Source organism: Chiloscyllium plagiosum, chromosome 13 (assembly GCF_004010195.1).
Source record: "Chiloscyllium plagiosum isolate BGI_BamShark_2017 chromosome 13, ASM401019v2, whole genome shotgun sequence".
NCBI classification, from domain to species: domain Eukaryota; kingdom Metazoa; phylum Chordata; class Chondrichthyes; order Orectolobiformes; family Hemiscylliidae; genus Chiloscyllium; species Chiloscyllium plagiosum.
The window spans coordinates 51,941,812-51,964,634 of NC_057722.1; the positions used below are offsets into that span (position 1 = coordinate 51,941,812).

Below are 22,823 nucleotides of genomic sequence, written 5' to 3' on the forward strand. Positions count from 1 at the left end.
AATTCCCGCCTCAGGCGACTGACTGTGTGGAGTTTGCACGTTCTCCCCGTGTCTGCGTGGGTTTCCTCCGGGTGCTCCGGTTTCCTCCCACAGTCCAAAGATGTGCAGGTCAGGTGAATTGGCCATACTAAATTGACCGTAGAGTTAGGTAAGGGGTAAATGTAGGGGTATGGGTGGGTTTCGCTTCGGCGGGTCGGTGTGGACTTGTTGGGCTGAAGGGCCTGTTTCCACACTGTAACGTAATCTAATCTAATCTATACCTCTTATGCTCGCATCCAAATCATTTATGGAAATGACAAAATCAGCGCCCAGCACTGATCCTTGTGGCACTCCACTGGTCACAGGCCTCCAGTCTGAAAAACAACCCTTCACCACTACCCTCTGTCTTCCACCTTTGAGCCAGTTCTGTATCCAAATCCCTGTATTCCATGAGATCTAACCTTGCTAATCAGTCTCCCATGGGGAACCTTGTCGAACGCCTTACTGAAGTCCATATCTACTGCTCACATCTACTGCTCTGCCCTCATCAATCTTTTTTGTTACTTCTTCAAAAGACTCAATCAAGTTTGTGAGACATGATTTCCCACGCACAAAGCCATGTTGACTATCCCTAATCAGTCCTTGCCTTTCTAAATACATGTACATCCTGTCCCTCGGGATTCTCTCCGACAACTTACCCACCACTGACATCAGGCTCACTGGTTCCAGGTAGTTAGGATAGTGAAGAAGGTGTTTGGTATGCTTTCCTTTATTCGTCAGAGTATTGAGTACAGGAGTCGGGATGTCATGTTGTACAGGACATTGGTTAGGCCACTGTTGGAATACTGTGTGCAATTCAGATTTCCTTCCTCTCAGAAAGTACAGACAATTCCCTGGCTTGTACTTTGACACCTTTCTTAAACAATGGCACCACATTAGCCAACCCTCAGTCTTCCGGCACCTCACCTGTGACTATCGATGATGCAAACTTCTCAGCAAGAGGCCCAGCAATCACTTCTCTAGCTTACCACAGAGTTCTGGGGTACACCTGATCAGGTCCTGGGGATTTATCCACTTTTACGCATTTCAAGACATCCTCCTCTGTAATCTGGACATTTTTTTCAAGCCATCACCATCTATTTCCATATATTCTCTATCTTCCATGTCCTTTTCCACAGTAAATACTGATGCAAAATGCTCGTTTAGTATCTTCCCATTTCCTGCAGCTCCATACAAAGGCTACCTAGCTGACCTTTGAGGGGCCCTATTCTCTCCCTAGTTACCCTTTTGTCCTTAATGTATTTGTAAAACCCACTGTATTCTCCTTAACTCTGTTTGCCAAAGCTATCTCACGTCGTCTTTTTGCCCTCCTGATTTCCCCCTTAAGTATACTCCTATTGTCTTTATACTCTTCTAAGGATTCACTTGATCTACCCTGTCTATACCCGACATATGCTTCCTTCTTTTTCTCAACCATACCCTCAATTTCCTTAGTCATCCAGCATTCCCTATACCTACCAGCCTTCCCTTTCACCCTGACAGGAATATATTTTCTCTGGACTCTCGTCTCATTTCTGAAGGCTTCCCATTTTCCAGCCGTCCCTTTACCTGCGAGCATCTGCCCCCGATCAGCTTTCGAAAGTTCTTGTCTTATACTGTCAAAATTGGCCTTTCTCCAATTTAGAACTTCAACTTTTAGATCTGGTCTATCCTTTTCCATCACTTTTAAAAAATCTAATAGAATTATGGTCGCTGGCCCCAAAGTGGTCCCCCACTGACACCTCACTCACCTGCCCTGCCTTATTTTCCAAGAATAGGTCAAGTTTTGCACCTTCTCTAGTAGGTACATCCTCATACTGAATCAGAAAATTGTCTTGTACACACTTAACAGATTCCTCTCCATCTAAACCCTTATCACAATGGCAGTCCCAGTCTATGTTTGGAAAGTTAAAATCCGTTACCATAACCACTCTATTATTCTTACAGATAACTGAGAACTTCTTACAAATTTGTTTCTCAATTTCCCTCTGACTATTAGGGGGTCTATAATACAATCCCAATAAGGTGACCATCCCTTTTTTATTTCTCAGTTCCACTCAAATAACTTCCCTGGATGTATTTCTGGGAATGCCCTCCCTCAGTACAGCTGTAATGCTATCTTTCCTGTAGCATTTGTATCCTGGAACATTAAGCCGCCAGTCCTGTCCAACCTCGAGCCATGTTTCTGTAATTGCTATGATATCCCAGTCCCATGTTTCTAACCATGCCCTGAGTTCATCTGCCTTCCCTGTTAGGCTCCTTGCCTTGAAATAAATGCAGTTTAATTTATCAGTCCCACCTTGTTTTCTGCTTTGTCCCTGCCTGCCTTGACTTTTTGACTTGCTTCTGTTCTCAACTGTATCAGTCTCAGATTGATCTCTTTCCTCACTATCCCCCTGCGTCCCACCTCCCCACCTTATTAGTTTAAATCCTCCCGGGCAGCTCTAGCAAATCTCTCTGCCAGTATATATTACCCTTCCAATTTCGGTGCAATCCGTCCTTCTTGTACAGGTCACTTCTACCCCAAAGGAGATTGCAATGATCCAAAAATGTGACTCTTTCTCCCATACATCAGTTCCTCAGCCCATACATTCATCTGCTCTATCCTCCTATTCCTGCTCTCACTAGCTCGTAGCACCGGGACCAATCCAGATATTACTACTTTCGAGGACCTCCTTTTTAAATTCCTGCCGAACTCTTTGTAATCTCCTTTCAGAATCTCAACCTTTTCCCTTCCGATATTGTTGGTTCCAATGTGTACAATGACCTCCTGCTGGCCCCTCTCCCTCTAGTGAACATTCTGCACCCTCTCTGAGTCATCCTTGATCCTGGCACCAGGGAAGCAACACACCATTCTGGCTTTTTGTTGCTGGCCACAGAAATCTCTGTCTGTACCTCGGACTAGAGAGTCCCCTAACACAATCAACCTCTTGGAACCCGACTTCCCCTCATTGCATTAGATCCAGTATCAATATCAGAAACTTGGCTATTCGTACTACATTCCCCTGAGAATCCATCACCCCCTACATTTTCCAAAACAGCATACTTGTTTGAAATGGGGATAGCCACAGAAGACACCTGCACTACCTGCCTACCTCTCTTACCTTTCCTGGAGTTAGCCCATCTATGTGACTGCATCTGTGACTTTTCCCCTTTCCTATAACTGTCATCCATCACATCCCTTTCCTCTTGTAAATTCCTCAATGCTTCCAACTTCAGTAACACATAAATTCTCCCTAAACTCCCACATCCGACAAGAAGAGCATATCATTCTACTAAAGGCCATTTTTGCTTCTTTCAGCCTAAAGACCCAGAAAATAGCACTGTCTTATTCCTCTACAAAACACTGCTCCAGGTTAAATTAACACTTATGGCTTTTATTTTTAAGTTTAATCAAAAGACACATGTCAATATAACATATAAGCAAGAAATAACCCACTCTACTCACTACTGCAGACTTACTGTATGACCATGCTTAAAATATTCACTTATCTGTTTCTGTGCTGTGACCTCTCCCAAAGAGGTTCCTCCAAGATTAGCTGTGAATTTCGCTGTTTGTTAATTTTCCCAGACACACTCGGACGTCCAGCGATACATGAATTCAAACAGCAAAGTTAGTAACTGTGCAGGTTCATTGCTGTGTCAGGTAGCAGTGTGGGTTTTTTTTTCTCTCTCTCTCCTGCACTGACCTCACATTGTGCTTCCTTTGTCTGTTCCTCTCCCTTTTAAAAGTGCCATTGCTTTGTCTTTTCTTTTTCTCCAAAGATCCAAAACTATGCAACAGCATATAAAATGGTAATTGCTACTCCTGGAATTTCAGGAAATCATCTCCAACACCTAAAAACCTCAAAAAAGGAGCAGCCTGTTACACCCAGAAATTTTTCCCATTCTCCATTTTGGATTACCCAGAATCAGTTTGGGTATTCTAGAGAATTCCACCTTTTCTGCATTGAGGCATATGATACTGCTTTGTTAGTTAGAGGGAAAAATTGAACATCGCACAAAGACATTACTGTACCCATTTAGTCCGGGATGAGAGAACATGAGTGTTGGGAGTTCGGAAATGGAAGTTTAATACAATGACACAGCTCACTATCACAATGGTGACCAGAATCATTATGAACATCAAGTATCTGAAAAATAAAACAAACGAGTTTGATTAAAGTTTTCACATCAAAATAAGACCTGTCATTGTCATCTAAATTGTACAAATGGAGGCTGATTTGCTGATGGTTTTTTTGATATTTGCCATTCTCAAATCTAAAAGTTGCCCATTACTCTTAGATGTGTTTTGTGGATTAACCTTTCATTTTTACCACTGAGATGAACATGTGAAACTAATGCTCTAGTGCTGTTTGTGGAGTCATTATCCATGTCATTCCTACGTTGTGTGCAGTGGTCACCTTGGCGACCACAATGAGAGCTGTTTCATAAGACAAGAACATCAGTAGCTCCCCATAACAGAGTTAGTACATAACAGTACATAACAGAGTTACCCTGTTGCTTTTACACTAAAAGTGTACTGTTATAATGCACAATTCCTCACACAAATACAAGTATAGTCTATGGAAGTCATGTGACATCTAGCAGATTGCATCCTCATTAAATACTGCAAATATACTTTGCTCCATCTTGAAATACTTCCCACTTCCTCCATGACAATGGCATTCCCAAGGAGACTGTGTACCTGTTCCCAAGAATCTCTTTCTGTGGGGAGGGATGGTTGTGGAGAAAGCGCAAAAAAAACTTTCTTGTAAGCCTGATCCTATTGGAAACAACTTCCGATTATTCAAAAATAAGAATGTGAACATTTACATTAAAAAAGATATTTATCACTGTAGAAATTGCTCTCCAGACTCATTGAACTTAGAAACTCAACACTTCTGATGACCCTGGTATCAATCTCCGTCAACTATGGAGCATTAAGAATGTGAGGACAGGAAACTTGAAGCTGCTACATCACTGGCTCCTGTGTTGACATATTGAAATTCTGAGGGTTGAAAAAGTGAAAATCCAGGAAAGCAGTGTTATGATGCAAAAGTCAAACACAACAAATCCTGCACCATTTGTAAAGTGTTTCAGTACATTAACAATCAGGGAAATCATTCCCATCCCCACGCCCACCATTTTACACATACACTTGTTATATATGTATTGTTGAAGGGTCAATAACAAGTGTTTAATTTTAAGGTGAAAGGCAGGACGTTTTTAGGGGATTCAAGGAAAACGTTTTTCATTCAGAGGCTGGTGGAGGCCTGGAATACAGTACATGGGAGGATTGTTGAGGCAGGAAATCTCCCAACCTTTAAAAATTACTTAGATGAGCACTTGCAATGTCATAACATTTAAGGCTATCGACCGATTGCAGGAAACATGGGACTTGTGCAGATTTAGTGTAATTTGGCAGTACAGACCTCATCGGCTGAAGGGTCTCTTCTGTGCTGTATGATTCCATATAACTTGGATTATCCAAAATGCTGCTCTTTAAATGCTGAGCGCATGAGGGAAGGGGCCCATTAGCTCAGTTGGTTGGACTGCTGGTTTGTAATGTAGGCTGATGTCAACAGTGTGGGTTCAGTTGTCACACTGGCTGAGGTTACCACAAAGGGCTCTCCTTTTCGACCTTTCCCTTGCCTTATGTGTGGTGACCCTCAGATTAAACTACTCTTTAAGGAGAGAGCAGCCTATGATGAGACTAAGGTGACTTTACTTTTTACCTGTGAGCATTTCAGTAAGGGTTGTCTTTTTGCCTCAGATGTCAGTAATCTGTCTGCATTTAGTAGAGTTAACTTATTGTGTGTGCATTTAAAATCCAAGAAGATGCTGGCTTGATATTTTTCACCATCCCTGGACATCATCATGGTCTCATGCAGTACGTCTGCAACTAATTTTGGACCACGACTGGTTTGGAATTTTTTCATGCAGCAGTTTACATTCACTCACTTGCCAATTAGTGGAACAGCTAGAGCTGTCTCTGGCAATCTTTGAGAAATCAGCAGCAGGAAGACAGACTGAGCAAGTAAAACAGAAATAGACATGGTCATTTTCTCACCACCTGAAAAACAATGGAGAAAAGAATGTCAATAAATAAGTAAACTTGAAGCCTTGCATTTAATTAAGTTATTCTACCTTGCTGGATAATCTGCATATTTTGATGTCATATGGAAAACATTTTTTTTTGGTTGTTACTCTAGCATGCATACTGTAGCATGGAAGCTAAAGTCATGGGCTTGAACTTGAAACTTTACTATCTCTTAATTCCCTGCAAAAACTTCCACATCTGGTCATATAATTTAAATGAGACACTAAATGAATGCCTAGGAGAAAGTGAGGACTCCAGATGCTGGAGAGTCAAGAGTGTGCTGCTGGAAAACACAGCCGGTCAGGCAGCATCTGAGGAGCAGGAAAATCGATGTTTTAGGTATAAGCTTTTCATCAGAAATGAGGATTGTGGGCTGGAGGGCTGAGAGATAAATGGGAAGGGGGTGGGGTGGGGTTGGGGCAAGGTAGCCGAGAATGCAATAAGGAAAAGGTGATAGATCGGAGAGGAGGGTGGAGCAGATAGATGGGAAAGGCGGTGGATAGGTCAAGATGGTGGTGCCAAGTTGGAACCTTGGGACTGGGATAATGTGAGAGGAGGGGAAATGAGGAAATTATTGTTTCAGAGAACACTTCAACTCCCCCTCCCACTCCACCAAGAACATGCAGGTCCTGAGGCTCCTCCATCGCCAAACCCAGACCACCCGATACCTGGAGGAAGAACACCTCATCTTCCGCCTTGGGACCCTGCAATCACACGGGATTAATATGGATTTCACCAGTTTCCTCATTTCCCCCTCCCCAAATTATCCCAGTCACAAGCCTCCAACTCAGCAACTCCCTCTTCATCTGTCCATCGCCTCTCCCATCTATCTGCTCCACTCTCCTCTTGGACATTTCACCTTCTCCCTCACCTTCATCTACCAATGGCATTCTCAGCTACCTTCCCCCCACCTCAACCCCATCCCATTTTTCACTCAGCCCTCCAGCCCACAACCCTCATTCCTGATGAAGGGCTAATGCCTGAAACATCGATTCTCCTGCTCCTCAGATGCTGCCTGACCTCTTTGCTTTTCCAGCACCACACTTTCGACACTAAATGAATGTTACTTGTCAAGAGAAGCAAGTTATCTTTAAATCAGCTTACATTAACTCTTTACAGCCAAATGAATCAGATAAATGGCAGAAATATGGAATGGTTTGCCTGCTTCAAAGGTGCAGGGTTTCTTGCAAAACAAATGTACAGTACAGTTGTGACATCAAACAAAATGTCTTGAAACAAGCATTTGATAAAGGAAAATGCCTGAATTTTGGGCATTCTCGAGCAATGCATTCTTGGAATGCTACTTGGGAATGAAGGTTCAATCTTAAACATGGTGTAGCGTGACTAAAAATGGGATCAAAGACAGAACTGAGATCCAGATCCAAAAGCCAAATGACAGTTGTGACATCAATCTAACATCAAAGAGATCCTCTTCAGGTAATGATGAAATGAATTTTGCCAAAGCCAAAAAGAAAAAAGAATCTAAATTTTGAAAGTATTTCCATTGTTTGTATGTGTTTCTGAGAATGAACACTGAAATAATGTTAAAAGTTAAAAGTATCATATTTTTTGACATTACAATAAAGAAATTCTGGGGAGTTTCTCATGATTTTGCAGTGGGTGTTGCTTCCCAAGATAAAGCAATGTAGTATGTTATGGGTTTTTCTCACTTGTTAGCTTTTGAATCAGAAGATTGTGAAGACAATCCTGACTTCAAGAGTTTTGTAGTATTCTAGGCTAACATTTTGTTGCAGTATTGAAGCCATACTGAATTGTCACAAGGCCATTTTTTAAAAGAACTGTTAAAGTGGAATTTTGTCTTCTTGAGCAGATAAATATTACAGATCCCTAAACATTACCTAACCTTGGTCAACATTCATCTTTCAACCAACGCCAACAAAAGCTATTTGTCTTATTTGTTATTTGGAATTCACCACACACTAATTGATACATAACAATTCAAAAGTACTTCATTGGCAATAGGAGAAAGTGAGGACTGCAGATGTGGAGATCAGAGCTGAAAATGTATTGCTGGAGACAGGCCACCTACTTTTGGAACATTTCAGAGAATACCTCTGGGACACCCGGACCAACCAACCCAACCACCTCATGGCTCAACACTTCAACTCCCCCTCCCACTCCACCAAGGACATGCAGGTCCTTGGACTCCTCCATCGCCAGACCATAGCAACACGACGGCTGGAGGAAGAGTGCCTCATCTTCTGCCTAGGAACCCTCCAACCACGAGGGGTGAACTCAGATTTCTCCAGTTTCCTCATTTCCCCTCCCCCCACCTTGTCTCAGTCCCAACCCTCGAACTCAGCACCACCTTCCTAACCTGCAATCTTCTTCCTGACCTCTCCGCCCCCACCCCCACTCCGGCCAATCACCCTCACCTTAACCTCCTTCCACCTATCGCATTTCCAACGCCCCTCCCCCAAGTCCCTCCTCCCTACCTTTTCTCTTAGCCTGCTTGGCACACTGTCCTCATTCCTGAAGAAGGGCTCATGCCCGAAATGTTGATTCTCCTGCTCCTTGGATGCTGCCTGACCTGCTGCGCTTTTCCAGCAACACATTTTCAGCTTCATTGGCAATAATCAATCTTGAGATTTCCTTTCATTCACACTTAACAGGCATTTGGATGGGTAGATGAATAGGAAGGGTTTGGAGGGATATGGGCCGGGTACTGGCAGGTGGGACTAGTTTGGGTTGGGATATCTGGTCGGCATGGGCGGGTTGGACCGAAGGGTCTGTTTCCATGCTGTACATCTCTATGACTCTATGACTGGATATGGATTTCACTGGCTAGACTACCATTGTTATCCATCTCTAACAGCCTTTGAGAAAGAGATGGTGAGCTGACTTTGTGATCCATTTCAGTTCTTGGAATGTAGGGACACTCACAGTACCAGTGGGAAGGGAGTCCTAGGACTTTGACCCAGGAATGGCAATATAGTAAAGAAGATGTATGCCTTGGAAAGAAACTTGCAAGTGATGGTGCTCCATACAACTGCTACCCTTGTCACCTCGGCAGTAGAAATTGCAGATTTGGATGGTGCTGTCAAAGAAGCCTTGGATAGTTGCTACAGTGAATCTTATAGATGGTGTTCGTTGCTACCATTCTGTTTCAGTAGCAGAGGGAGTGAATGTTGAAATAGTGGATGTGGTGCTAATCAAGTGTGTTGCCTTGTCCTGGATGGAGAAAGCTTCTTGAATGTTGTTCGAGTTGCACTCTTCCAGGCTAGTACACAGTACTTCATCACATACCTGGCTTATAGAGTCATAGAGTCAAATAGCATGGAAATAGACCCCCTCAGTCTAACCAGTCATACCGATCATAATCTCAAACTAAACTCATCCCACCTGCCTGCGTTTGGCCCACATCCCTCTAAATATTTTTTATTCATGTACTTACCTAAATGTATTTTAAACTTTGTAACTGTACCTGTATCCATCACTTTCTCTGAAAGTTCATTCCACACACAAACCACTCCCTGCTCAAAAGAAATTGCCCCTCATGTCTTCTTAAATTTTTTCTCCTCTCACCTTAAAAAAATGCCTCCTAGTCTTGAAATAGACTTGTGCTTTGTAAATGTTAGACAGGATTTGAGAAGAGGATAGGAGTTACTGATTGTCAAATTATGGTCTCTGAGCTGCCACAATATTTGTATGCCTTATCCAATTCATCTTCTGGTCAATCGTGATGTCCAGGATGTTGGTAATGGGGGATTCGGTGATGAATTTAATGTTGAGAGGCAATAGTTAGTTTCTCTTTTGTTGGACAGCGTCATTGCTTGGTAATTATATGGCATGAATGCTATGAGCCATTTATCAGCTGAAGCCTGGATGTTGTCCAGATCTTGCTGCATATAGAAACAACTGCTTCAGTATCTGAGCAGCCAAGAATAATGCTAAACATTTGCAGCCATCTTCAAACATCTCACTTCTGACCTTATAACGGAAGAAATGGTATTCACAAAGTATCTACAAACACTTGGGCCTCCCTACGGAACTCCTGTCGTGATGTTCCAAAACTGAGGTGACTGACTGCCAATGACCACAAACATCTTCCTTTGAGCCCCGTATGAATCAAACGAGCAAATACTTTCCTCCCAATTCCCAATGACTGCAGTTTTGCTGATCTCGTTGTTACCACACTCAGTCAAATGTTGACTTGATGTCAAAGAAGGTCATTCTTCCCTCATCTCTGGAGTTCAGATCTTTTCTCTGTGTTTGGACTATGGTTGTAATGAGGTCAGGAGCCGAATGGCTCTGCTGGAACACAAATTGAGTGTCGGTGAGCAGGTTATTATTGAGCAACCCCTTCTTCATAGCACTGTTTTTAGTGCCTTCCATCACTTTGATGATTGAAAGAAGACTGACTGAGGCCTAACTGGCTCGGATGAATTTGACATATCTTGTCTATTTTCAGACCATTCTGATGGTACCATAATATCAAACATTTACAAATAGTTTACATGCTTCAATAATAAAATGTTTACTGTTATGTTCCCTGGTGTCAAACAAGTTGAAGCAATTATTCAAAAACTGAATAGTACTCTGGTATCTGAAACAGCAAATCAATGTGTTTATCCTTTTGGTATCTCATTGTGAGATTATAGGTGGAGTTGACCTTTCAGTGGAGAGCTGAATGTTCTCGAGCTTGTGAATCAGATTTATTATACTGAGAATGTCAAGCAATTTGCCAAGTAAATGAAATGTTCTTGTCTCAAATAAATGCATGCAAGAGCTTTATAGTTCATTTCCATGGCAGTGCTATTTTGTTTTTAATTCATTTGTGGGATGTGAATGTCTCTGGCTAGGGCTGCAGTTATTTTCCGTCTACAGTTGCCCTTGACAACATGAATCAAGACGCTGAGTACACAGTGGATGCACAATATCACTGGAGCATTATTATTATTTCCTGACAAAGACTTCCAAGAAACTATTTCAAGAAAACAGAGTTCCAAATACGAAATACTGTGGAAGGGAGATCTGAAATAAAACAATATAATGGCAATACTCAATTGATGTAGGCAACAAGATTCTGATGAAAGTTCACAGGCCTGAAACTGCTTCTCTCTCCACAGAGTCTCTGATAATTGTAGCATTTCCTATAAAACTATAAGACGAAAGGACATAAAAGCAGAGTTATGCTATTCAGCCCAACAAGTCTGCTCCATCTTTCAATTATGTCTGATATTCCCATTTTTATTCCAAGGAACCTGGGGTTTGCTTTAAAAGTACTTCAACTGTAATCTATTAGCTTTAAATGATTTGGTATACATTATTTTTGTGAACTGCCTATAAATCAAAGTTTTTCATTCTCAACACAGCTGGTATCAATGCATGTAAAGTACCAGTTGTAAGTACAATTTTCTTCTATTGCCTTTATCTCTATTAATTACTCTTCAGCTAACCTGATTAGGAAGTGAGAAAAGCCTTAATGGTGTAAAGCTTTGTTGGAGGTTCAAAGTCAACAACATTCCCCAATCATGTTTCTTTATTTAGTCTATTTTTCAAATCAACCTGTTCAGAGCTGTTATTGTACACCTCTGGAGCCAGTGGGACTTGAACCAAGTGTCTTGGTCCAGGGATAGGACACTACCACTGCACAACCAAGAGGGCCCTTTTCTAATCATTACATAACTTTATTCTTTGGTATATGTAAGCTCATCTAATATTTTACAAAAATTAAGTATTTATGTTTTCTTTCACATAAAGCTTTATTGCTGTGATGATATGTCTACTCATGCATAATTATACAATCATGCAGAAGAACACTTACTGTTGGCAGGAAGATAAAAAGCTAATGAGGCCAGAAAGGAAATGAGAATGCAAGGAGTAATGATGTTGATGAGATAAAATAGTGGCTTGCGTCGAATAATGAGGTAGAATGTTACATCCTGGTATTTGGTGCTATTCCGAGGAACATCTGTATGTATGTTCTTTTTCGCAGGCTTGTGAATAATTTCCCATTCACCATTTTCTGTAAAAATGACAAATAAAGATGTCAGCGACAATTAAGAAATTTCATGTCTAATTTTCCTTCATTTAGCATTCCCAAGCATATTATGATATACAAATCCACGTAGCGGAGGTGATCTAGTGTTTTCTTTCTCTTTGCCCATTTGATCATCTACAAATCCAGTTAAAATTGCAATGTTTTCAGATAACTAATTACTTATTTTTAATTGTGGTATTGCTATTTTCTCTGGTATTTGTTTTAATTGAAATTTGAAGTAACATTAGTAAATATTTTGAAGAATACAATGACACTGATACAGATAAAAACTGCTCCTCCACTTCAAAATAATTTTGTACTGTACCTTTCTTTTACATACTATAATTTTAGCTAGTGACTTTCATTTTGGTCCTTATAATCCAGAGAAGTCAGAGTAAGGCTTCTTTGAGTGCACCTTCGAAACCTGTGATCTCTACCAGCTAGAAGAACAATGGCAGCAAGTACATGACAACACAACCATCTGTAAGTACCTCCCTATTCATGCATCACTCTGACTTTGAAATATATCTCCCTTCCTTCATTATTGTTAGGCCAAAATCCTGAAACTCCCCACCTAACAGCACTTTAGGTAAACCTATACCGTTTAGACTTGAGGGTTTCAAGAAGAGGTGGATCATTACCATCTTCTCAAGGGCAATCATAGATGCCCAATATATGTTGGCTTTGTTATATGCCTTGAACAAAACAAGAATACTTTTAAATTGAGTCGGTTTAGTTTATTCACTCATTCAATCTTATCTGTGTCATGGACTTTACTTCTAAAGTGCAAAATTATTTGCAGCAATATATTATTAAGAAAGTTCTATCTTAATGAAAACCCTCCGTTACATATCTAGGAACATGTGTTAAAACAAATGAACACATGTCACTTGCATGACATTGTGACAGAAGAAATGCATTTTCATGAAATGTTACTCGAAGATTAATCTTTACACATCTACATTAGAAAAGAATGGAAGTCCAACATGAGTAGAATACAGTCAGTTATAGATTCATAGAGATGCACAGCATGGAAACAGACCCTTCGGTCCAACTCAAATGTGATGGTTGCATTCTTGTGCAACCCCACATTATAGAAAACATACACTTTGGAAACAACATTTAAAGTGTTGACAATCTAATCACATTGCAGTCAACACGCATTTTAAGAATTTGAGTTTTAGAAACAACGTCCACAATTCACCAATCACGTTACTGCGAATTCACATTGATGAAATGTGCGTTATAGCAAAAGGATCTGTATACCAAAACCAGAATCTGCAAATAACATTGCAAAAAGACAGCTTACCATCAGCAAAGCCTCTCTCAAACTCCACACTGGCAAGTCAACCCAATCTTGGCAAGAAAAATCTCAATAATAACTGACTTAAAGTCCTATGATAAGTTTACTATTGACTGACCAATTGTTTATGCCAATGTCTTCTGATACATCAGTAATTAATCACACAGAGAAACCAGGCTGGTAAATTGCAGTTCTGATTAGTAAATAAAGATGAATAATACATGCTTCACTGGGTGACCCTGTGCACTATGCATAGTTTAAAAATTTTGTATGTTTTTTGCAAATATAATAAGATGAAAAGTAGCATGTGATACTGCTGTTGGACATATTTCCTTGATTGTACTACATTATACAATTACAAATATGTTTAAAGAAACATACACATTTGAAGAACCTTAAACTTTCTGTTTCTATTGAAATTAGTGCATGCTGCCATAACTAGACCTGTGCTCAGTCAATTGGTAGTACTGATCTTTGCAAACCAAAAAATTTGTCTTGGAATTATAGCATAGGGCCACGCTGACTTTTTTTATTAATTAATTCATGGAATGTAGGCATTGCTGACTAGGTCAGCAGTTAATGTCAATTGCTAATTGCTCAGAAGGCAGTTGAGGGTAAGCCACATTGTTGTGGATCTGGAGTCACACATAGGCCAGATCAGCAGTTTCCTTCCCGAAAAGACATTAAAGAACCAGATGGCATTTTCCCTGACAATCAGCAACAGTTTCATTGTCAACATTAGACACTTAATTCCAGATCTTTTAAAACAATACATTGAACCCCCATTCCACCATGACTAGATTTGAACTTAAGTCCCCAGCATATTACCTGGCTCTCTGGACTAATAGGGCTAGTGATAATCCCACCAGGCCATCTCCTCCCCCAACAGATTGAACAGGCATCAGCTGATGTATTTGATTCTCTATCTAATGCTAAATTGATGTTCTCTATAACAAATTCATGGGATTCTTTTTATTCCTGTAGAAGGATGTTAATCCTGTGCTTTGTTTTTTCTGTATATGATCTCATTATTTCATTAAAATCGGTACTCTATTAATGAATTAGATAATTTGGCACTCTGACTAAATTAGGGTTTTGTTGTTTGGCAAATAGAGAGTGCATCGATAAAGTTTACCTGTGAACGCTTCAGGGTCAATATTAATCCATTCAATAGGAAACTCTTTGCCATTTTGAAAATCTGTTTGCAGTTCCAAATTTATCTCCTCTGCATTGTAATTAAAAGACCTTTAAAATATAAAAAAGTCAAAAAGCTGAATTTCTGTCAGTGGTTAGGATTAGTAGCAGAAGTATCAATAATGATAGTGAGCTTGGAGACAGTGAGTTGAGGAACCACAGGCTTATTACATCAGAATGACTGATCAACACTTTACTGTTGCTGGAAACTTACCCTGGGGGTGTGCTTTGATTGGGATTTGGTGTTTGCTCCACAGAGGTGAGCAGCCAACTAACATGGGGAAGGCTCCAATTAGGGATGATTTTACGACTTTGCCAACATCTTGCAGCCACATGTCAAGTCTGTCAGTTCAATAGAGGAGTATCCCAGCTACAGGCCAGGGGCCTATTGGAGCCGAAATCTTGCTGCAGTAATGGAGTAGTTTCCACTCCTTTCTGAGGGACTTAACAGTTCCAGCTTTAATCATGCTTGAAGTTGGAGCAGTACCCTGATGGTGTGGCATCTCCTTAACGGTCCCCAACATACCAATATAATGGAGCTTCCAGATTAGGGTGGTGCTGGAAAAGCACAGCAGTCAGGCAGCATCCGACGAGCAAGAAAATTGACATTTTGGGTAAAAGCCCTTCATCAGGAATTTTGCCCGAAATGTCGATTTTCATGCTCCTTGGATGCTGCCTGACCTGCTGTGCTTTTCCAGCACCACTCTAATCTTGACTCTAGTCTCCAGCATCTGCAGTACCCACTTTCACCATAATGGAGCTTCCAGCCCTCTGATTGAGCCTGCAGCATTGGGAGCTCACTTCCATCCTTCTGCATGGAGGTAGCCATTAGGTGGATCACATTGTCAGTATTACTGATGACAAGTGTGGGCTATGGAACCTTATTTAGGCTTAATGTCAGTGTCCCAAAGCCCAATTTTGGAAGATTCAATCGAGCAAATCAATCAAAACAGTTTTTGTAGGTAATGATTTGAAGAACTGTTGTTTCACCAGTACTAACAACAAGTCAATCTGTTCTAGATTTTCTTTTGGTCCAAATAGCAAGAACTCTAACAGCAGGGAGAGTTTGAAATCCTGCAGCATATCACGTTTGTGGTGGATGGAGCTTACGTGCAAGGTCTGACCAACTTCAGCAGTTGGAATTTATAACCGCCATAATATACATACATGGAATATAATACTTTAATTCAAGAAGATGATACAAGATTGGTATTGGTATTTATTTAAAGCACTTTAAAGGATAGCCTCATTTCCTCTACCAGCTTGCATCGATGTTTCATAAAGCATTTTTACTAGCCCTACTTTTCATTGGTCCCCGTATGTGCAATATATACAACAGAGGCGAAGGAATCGGGCGTAAGGGATGGCATTTTTACTGACTCCCACTGCCACCTGGTCTACACCTCCACCATCTCCTCGTAAAAACGCTATCCCTTACGCCCGATTCCTCCGCCTCCGCTGTATCTGTTCCCAAGAGGAGAAATTCCACTCCAGAACATCCCAGATAGCCTCCAACTTCAAGGGCCACAATTTCCCCTCTCACGTGGCCAACAATGCCCTTCAGCAACTCTCCTCCACTTCCTGCACCTATGCCCTTGAACCCCACCCCTCCAACTGCAACATGGATAAACTGCACCCCTAGTCCTCAACTTCCACCCCACCAATCTCCAGATACAATGCATCATCGTCTGCCATTTCCATCACCTACAGTCAGACTTCACTACCAGAGATATGTTTCCCTCCCCACCCCTTTCAGCATTCCGCAGAGATCACTCCCTCCGTAACTCCCTCATTAGGTCAACGACCCCACCAAGCCACCCTCCACTCCCGACACCTACCCTTGCCACTGCAAAAGGTGTAAAGCCTGCGCCCACACCTCCCCCTTTACTTCTATCCAAGACCTCAAAGGATCCTTCCACACTTGGCAGAGATTTTCCTGCACAGCTAAACACTTCATCTACTGTGTCTATTACTCTCAGTGTGGCCTCTTCTACACTGGGGAGACAGGACGCCAACTTGTGGAACGTTTCAGAGAACATCTCCGGGACACATACACTAAACAACTCCACTGCCCTGTGGCCGAGCTCTTCAATTTCCCTTAGCACTCCGTCAAGGACATGCAAGTCCTGGGCCTCCTCCACCACCAAAACCTCACTACCTGACGACTGGAGGAAGAACACCTCATCTTCAGCCTGGGACCCTCTAAACACATGAAGTCAATATCAATTTCACCAATTTCCTCATCTCAACTCCCCACACCTTATCCCAGATCCAATCCTCCAACTTGGCACTGCCCTCTTGAACTGTTCATCTTCTTTCCCACCCATCTGCTCCACCTTCTGTTCCGACTTATCATCATCACCCCCACCTTCATCTACCTATTACATTCCTAGCTAACTTCCCATTTATCTCTCAGCCCCCTTGGATCGCCCCCACATTCCAGATGAAGAGCTTAAGCTCGCAACGTCGACTCTCCTGCTCCTCGGATGCTGGCTGACCGGGTGTGTTTTCCCAGAGCCACACTGATCTCCAGCATCTGCAGTACTCACTTTCTCCTAGTCACATTCAGTTAGGGGTTAACTGATGGCAGGATACCAAACTCAACTTTTATGTCAAACAGTACTATAGATATCACTGCCATTAGTGGCAGTAAGAGAAAGCCAATAGCACATCTGACGTTCATTTACTTTAACATTTTGGACAGTTTTGAAACTTGAAAACTTTTATCACCTTAATGCTGTTCATTTTTAACAATGTTCCTGTTAGTAAAACATATTGTTTCCAATAAGGATCCAAACTTTCCTTCCCTCTCATGGTGCTCCTGCAAGACTGCTTGCATGTATTTTGTTCGATACTTTTCCCACCCAAATAGCTGTCTTTCTGTAGACATTGCTTTTTCTAACCAACTGCACAGCTTTGGAGTAGGTGGATTTGAACTCAGGCTTCATAACCTCACATGTAGGGGCACTACCAATGCACCACAAGGGCACATCAGTTGTTCTTTAAACTGTGCAGTTAGCACTGACAGCTCACCTCCTGCCTGGTAACATTGCAGGAGCACCAAGATCGATTGGATCTTTTGGCAATGTTACTGGGTAGGTGACATAGGTTACATAAAGGAATTTGTGCCCCTCCTTCCCATTTGCCATTTTCTTTCAATTAGCATTTAGAAACAACATTTCTATATATTCGATTAATGCAATTTGTACTTACGTAAATTTCAGGGAGCAGTTCTGCCAATCAAAAGGAAAGTAAAGAGTGTTGATGGGACAGGCACTTCTGAATATTGCTGGGGGAAGCCATGTAACAAATCCATTTGCTCGGACCAGCAAATTGCAGAAAAAGGCCACTTCGTGTTGTCCATCATTGCTATTGAATAAATTACAGAATAGGAAAGATTTCTTATAAGTAATACTAACACTTTCTATTGGTTCAGGCAATATGGTTAATCATTGGCCCTGTGTCTATCAACCTGCTCATTTTTAATTTTCTTTTGCTCACCAAAGTGAGGGATATTATTGATGGGGAATTGAACACTTATCATTTCAGGCATTCAGGCTAGGGCAGATCTCAACTACCCTACCAAATCAGTTATAACTTCACACTTTATCCTGACAATGCACTTTGACTTCAGACACAGAAAAGCATCTAATCCCATTCCCACGAGATGCTGTTTCTATTTTCTACAGTCATTTTGTGATTTAGAAGTGAAAAATGTTAATAGCATCAAACTGGGGCAGCTACAGGCTCTGAACACATTCTCTTACGACTGAACTTAAATTATTCAAAACATGATTTTCAGCCAAGCCAACAGAGATGTCACTCTCATCAATCTGGACTAAATCTAGAAATGAAGGAAAAGTATCTAATTTACCTGACCATCAAACCTTGAAGTTCACATTTCACACAACTGACTCACAGATCTCGGATTTTGTTTTCCTGAAAATGATGAAAAATCTTTCTGATCTGTGAGAATATGATACCATCTATTTCACAATAATGATCTTTCATTTTGTTAGGTTTATGTCCTATAGCACTCTGGATGGATAATATTGGACTAGGTTAGGCTACAGTCATTTCATCAGTGAGAAATTAGAGCATAGAACAGTACAGCACAGGAACAGGCCCTTTGGCCCACCTTGTCTGTGCCAACCATGATGCCATTCTAAACTAATCTCATCTGCCTGCACATGATCTATATCTCTCTAGTCCCTGCCTGTAGATGTGTTTGTCAAAATGACTCTTAACTGGTGCTTTTGTATCTGCTTCTATCACCTCCCCTGGCAGGGCATTTCAGACGCCTAGCACTCTCATTGTAAAATCTTGCTTTGCACATCTCCTTTAAACCTTCCCTCTCTCACCTTAAACCTATGAGCCCTGGTATTTGACATTTCCATCTTAGGAAAAGACTCCAACAATCCACCCTATCTCTGAGACTAGTAATTTTATGTACAGTTGATTCTGATATAACACAATAGTTCCATTCTCGTGCAATCTCGCATTAAAAGAAAATTGCACCACAACCGCACCATTTAAACTAATGGGGCCAGAATCACGTTACAGCTAATACAGGTAAGAAAAGTTTGCTTTTGACAAATAATGGCCTAAATTCTTCAATCGCATTAAAGCCAATTCATGTTGAATAAACACGCATTATAGTAGAACCGACTGTACTTCTATAAGGTCACCCCTAAGCCTCCGAAACTGTAGTGAAAGCAATCCAAATTTGTCCAACCTCTCCTTATTGCTAATATGTTCAATCCAGGCAACATCTTGGGAAAGAAAACAAATGCTGGAGATCACAACGGGTCACTCAGCATCCATGGAGAGAGAGCAAAGCTAATGTTTTGAGTCTAGATGAGTCTTCAAAGGACTCTCTCTCCTTGGATGCTGTCTGATCTGTTGTGATCTTCAGCATTTGTTATTTTTAGTACAGATTCCAGCATCTACAGTAATTTGTTTCAACATCTTGGTAATTATCTTTTGCACTCTCTCCAAAGTCTCCATATCCTTCCTATGTTGTGGCAACTAGAACTGCACACAATACTGCAAATGTGGCTTAACTAAAGTCTTATACAGCTGCAAAATGATATATCAATGTTTATACTCAGTGCCCTGACTGATGAAGGCAAGCATGCTGTATGCTTCTTTACTGCCTTAGCCACTTGCGTTGCCACTGTCAGGGAGCTGTAGAACCCAAGATCCTTCTGTATATCAATGCTCCTAAGGGCCCTGCATTGAACTGTATACTTTTGTTTGCATTTGACCTTCCAAAATCTTTTCACATTTGTCTGGAATAAACTCCATCTGCCATTTCTCTGTCCAACTTTCCAATTGATCCATATCCTGCTGTATCTTTTGACAACCTTACTCACTATCCACAACTCCACCAATTTATGTCATCTACAAACTAACTAATCAGACTACCACATTTTCATCCACATCAATTACATATTTTACAAATAACAAAGAGTCTGCCACTGCTAGTCCTTGCAGAACACCACTGGTCGCACACTTCCAGTCAGAAAAACACCCCTTCACAACTATCATCTGTCTTCTATGACCAAACCAATTCTGTATACAACTTACCAATTTATCATAGACTCTGTATGACTTAACCTTCTTGACTAGCCTAATATGAGGGACCTTGTCAAATGCTTCAGTAAAATCTATGTAGACAACATCCACTGCCATACCTTGTCAATCATCTTCGTCACTTACTCAAAAAACTCAATCAAAGATGTGAGACAAGACCTCCACTACACAAAGCCTTGTTGACTATCCCTAATAAGTCCATTCTTTTCTAAATGTGAGTATATCCTGTCCCTAAAATTCTTGCCCTATAATTTTCCTACCACTGATATAAGGCTCATCAGCTTAAAATTTCCTAGATTATCCATATTGCCCTTCATAAACAAAAGAACAGTATTGGCTATTCTCTAGTATTCTGGTACATACCCATCCCTAATCTTACCATCATCCATATTCTAAGCTTAAAAATGTGTTGCTGGAAAAGCGCAGCAGGTCAGGCAGCATCAAAGGAAAAGGAGAATCGACGTTTCGGGCATAAGCCCTTCTTCAGGCTTATGCCCGAAATGTCGATTCTCCTTCTCCTTTGATGCTGCCTGACCTGCTACGCTTTTCCAGCAACACATTTTTAAGCTTTGATCCCCAGCATCTGCAGTCCTCACTTTCTCCCATCATCCATGTCCTCCTCTTCAGTGAATGTTAATGCAAAGTATTTATTAAGGACCTTACCCATCTCTTGTGGTACATAAATTCTTTCCTTTGCTCTTGAGCGGACTTATATTTTTGCTAGCTATCCTCTTCCTCCTAAGATACACTTAAAATCCTTGGAATTCTCCTTAATTCTACTTGTCAAGAATATTTCATGACTCCTTTTAGCCCTCGTAATTCCTGGTTTAAGTTCTTTCCTGTCCCCTTTATATTCTCAAGGCCTTGTCTGATTTCAATTCTCTAAACCTTGCACATGTTTCATTTTCCTATTTGACTAAACTGTCAATATCTCTTGTCATCTGGGGTTTCTGAATCTTGCCATCCTTATCTTTCACGCTCACAGGAACATGCTCGTCCTTAAACCAGATCAACAAACCTTTAAAAGACAATCACATGTCAGATGTGAATTTACCCTCAAATGGCCACCTCAATCTAATTTCTCCAATTCCTGCCTAATATGTTTGTAATTGGCATTCCCTCCATCTAGTACTTTCACCAAGAGCCAGTCTTACCCTCATCCATAACTATATTTTTCATTTTTCACAGGATGTGGGTCTGGCTGGCTGGCCAGCATTTATTGCCTGTCTCTAGTTGACCTTGAGAAGGTGTGGTGAGCTGCCTTCTTGAACCGCTGTAGTTCATGTGCTGTAGGCTGGTCCACAATGCCTCAGGGAAGGAATTCCAAGATTTTGACACAGCGACAATGAAGGAGTGGTGAGTCAGGATGGTGAGTGGCTTGGAACAGAACTTACAGGTTGTAATGCTCCCATGCATCTACTTTGCTTGATCTTCCAAATGGACGTGTTTGCTGCCTAAGGATCTTTGGTAAATTTCTACAGTGCATCTTGAAGATGGTACACACTGCAGCTACTAAGCGTCAGGGGTGGAGGGAGTGGATGCTTGTGGGTGTCATGCCAATCCAGTGGATTACTTTGTCCTGGATGGAGTCAAGCTTCTTGAATGTTGTTGGAGCTGCACCCATCCAGGCAAGTGTGGAGTGTTCCAAGACATAACTTGTGCCTTGTAGATGGTTGACAGGCTATGGGGAGACAGGAGGTGAGCTTGTCACTGCAGTATTCCTAGTCTTTGACCTGCCCTTGTAGCCACTTTATTTGGTGAACCCAGTTGAGTTTCTGGTCAATGATAAATTCAAGGATGCTGATGGGGAGTAGATTTCAACACCATTGATGTTAACACCAGTGAACATCAAGAGACAATGGTTAGATTGTCTATTATTGGAAATGAATTTTGTCTGGCATTGCACAATAAGGATGCTCACAGAATTGCTACAGTACAGAATGAGGCCATACAGGCATCCCAACCAGACACAGTACTCCCCCCCCCCAATCCTTGTGTTTACGATGGACAATCCACTTAACCTGCACATTTTTGGACTATGGGAGGAAACTGGAGCACCCAACGTAAACTCACACAGGCATGAGGAGAATGTGCAAACTTCACACACTCACCCAAAGCTATCCCAAGTGCTGTGAGGCAGCAGTACTAACCACTGAGCCACCATGCTGCCCTTAGCTGGTCAAGATCTTGTTCATTTGAAGATGGGTTGCTTCAGTATCTGAGACCATCCTTGGCCTTCTCTGTTGCCACAATGAATTAAAGCGCAAATTGGAAGAATAACACCTTTTATTAAGCTTGGGTAGCCTACAGCCTAGAGGACCCAACATTGATTTTTCCAATTTCAAATAATCTCCTTTGCCATCACCCAACTCCCTTCCAAGTTGCTCCCCTTTCCCTTCCATTCCTCTCATTGATCCTTCCTCCCAGCCAGCAACCGGATTCTTCCCTCCCACTAACCAATCAGGTCGCATCCTCTACCTGTGTTCATCTACCCCCACCTCACCACCCTGTCCCCCACCCACTTTATCTGCAACTCCACTTTCATCCATCCCCTGTCCTGAAGAAGGGTTATACCTAAAATGTTGAATTCTCTGCCTACTGATGCCACCTGACTTGCTGTGTTCTTC

General features: G+C 41.4%; 1 protein-coding gene across 1 annotated transcript in view; it reads right to left on the minus strand.

Annotated features, from left to right (window-relative positions):
• Positions 1 to 22,823, minus strand: part of chrnd (cholinergic receptor, nicotinic, delta (muscle)) — a 55,057-nt gene that overhangs the window by 12,420 nt on the left and 19,814 nt on the right. Inside the window, exons 5-9 of the mRNA XM_043702384.1 lie at positions 17,815 to 17,970; positions 14,543 to 14,652; positions 11,889 to 12,089; positions 5,962 to 6,073; positions 4,037 to 4,151 (exon numbers count right to left, since the gene is read on the minus strand). Coding sequence (XP_043558319.1) covers positions 4,037 to 4,151; positions 5,962 to 6,073; positions 11,889 to 12,089; positions 14,543 to 14,652; positions 17,815 to 17,970 — 694 coding nt within the window. The remainder of the gene's footprint in view (positions 1 to 4,036; positions 4,152 to 5,961; positions 6,074 to 11,888; positions 12,090 to 14,542; positions 14,653 to 17,814; positions 17,971 to 22,823) is intronic.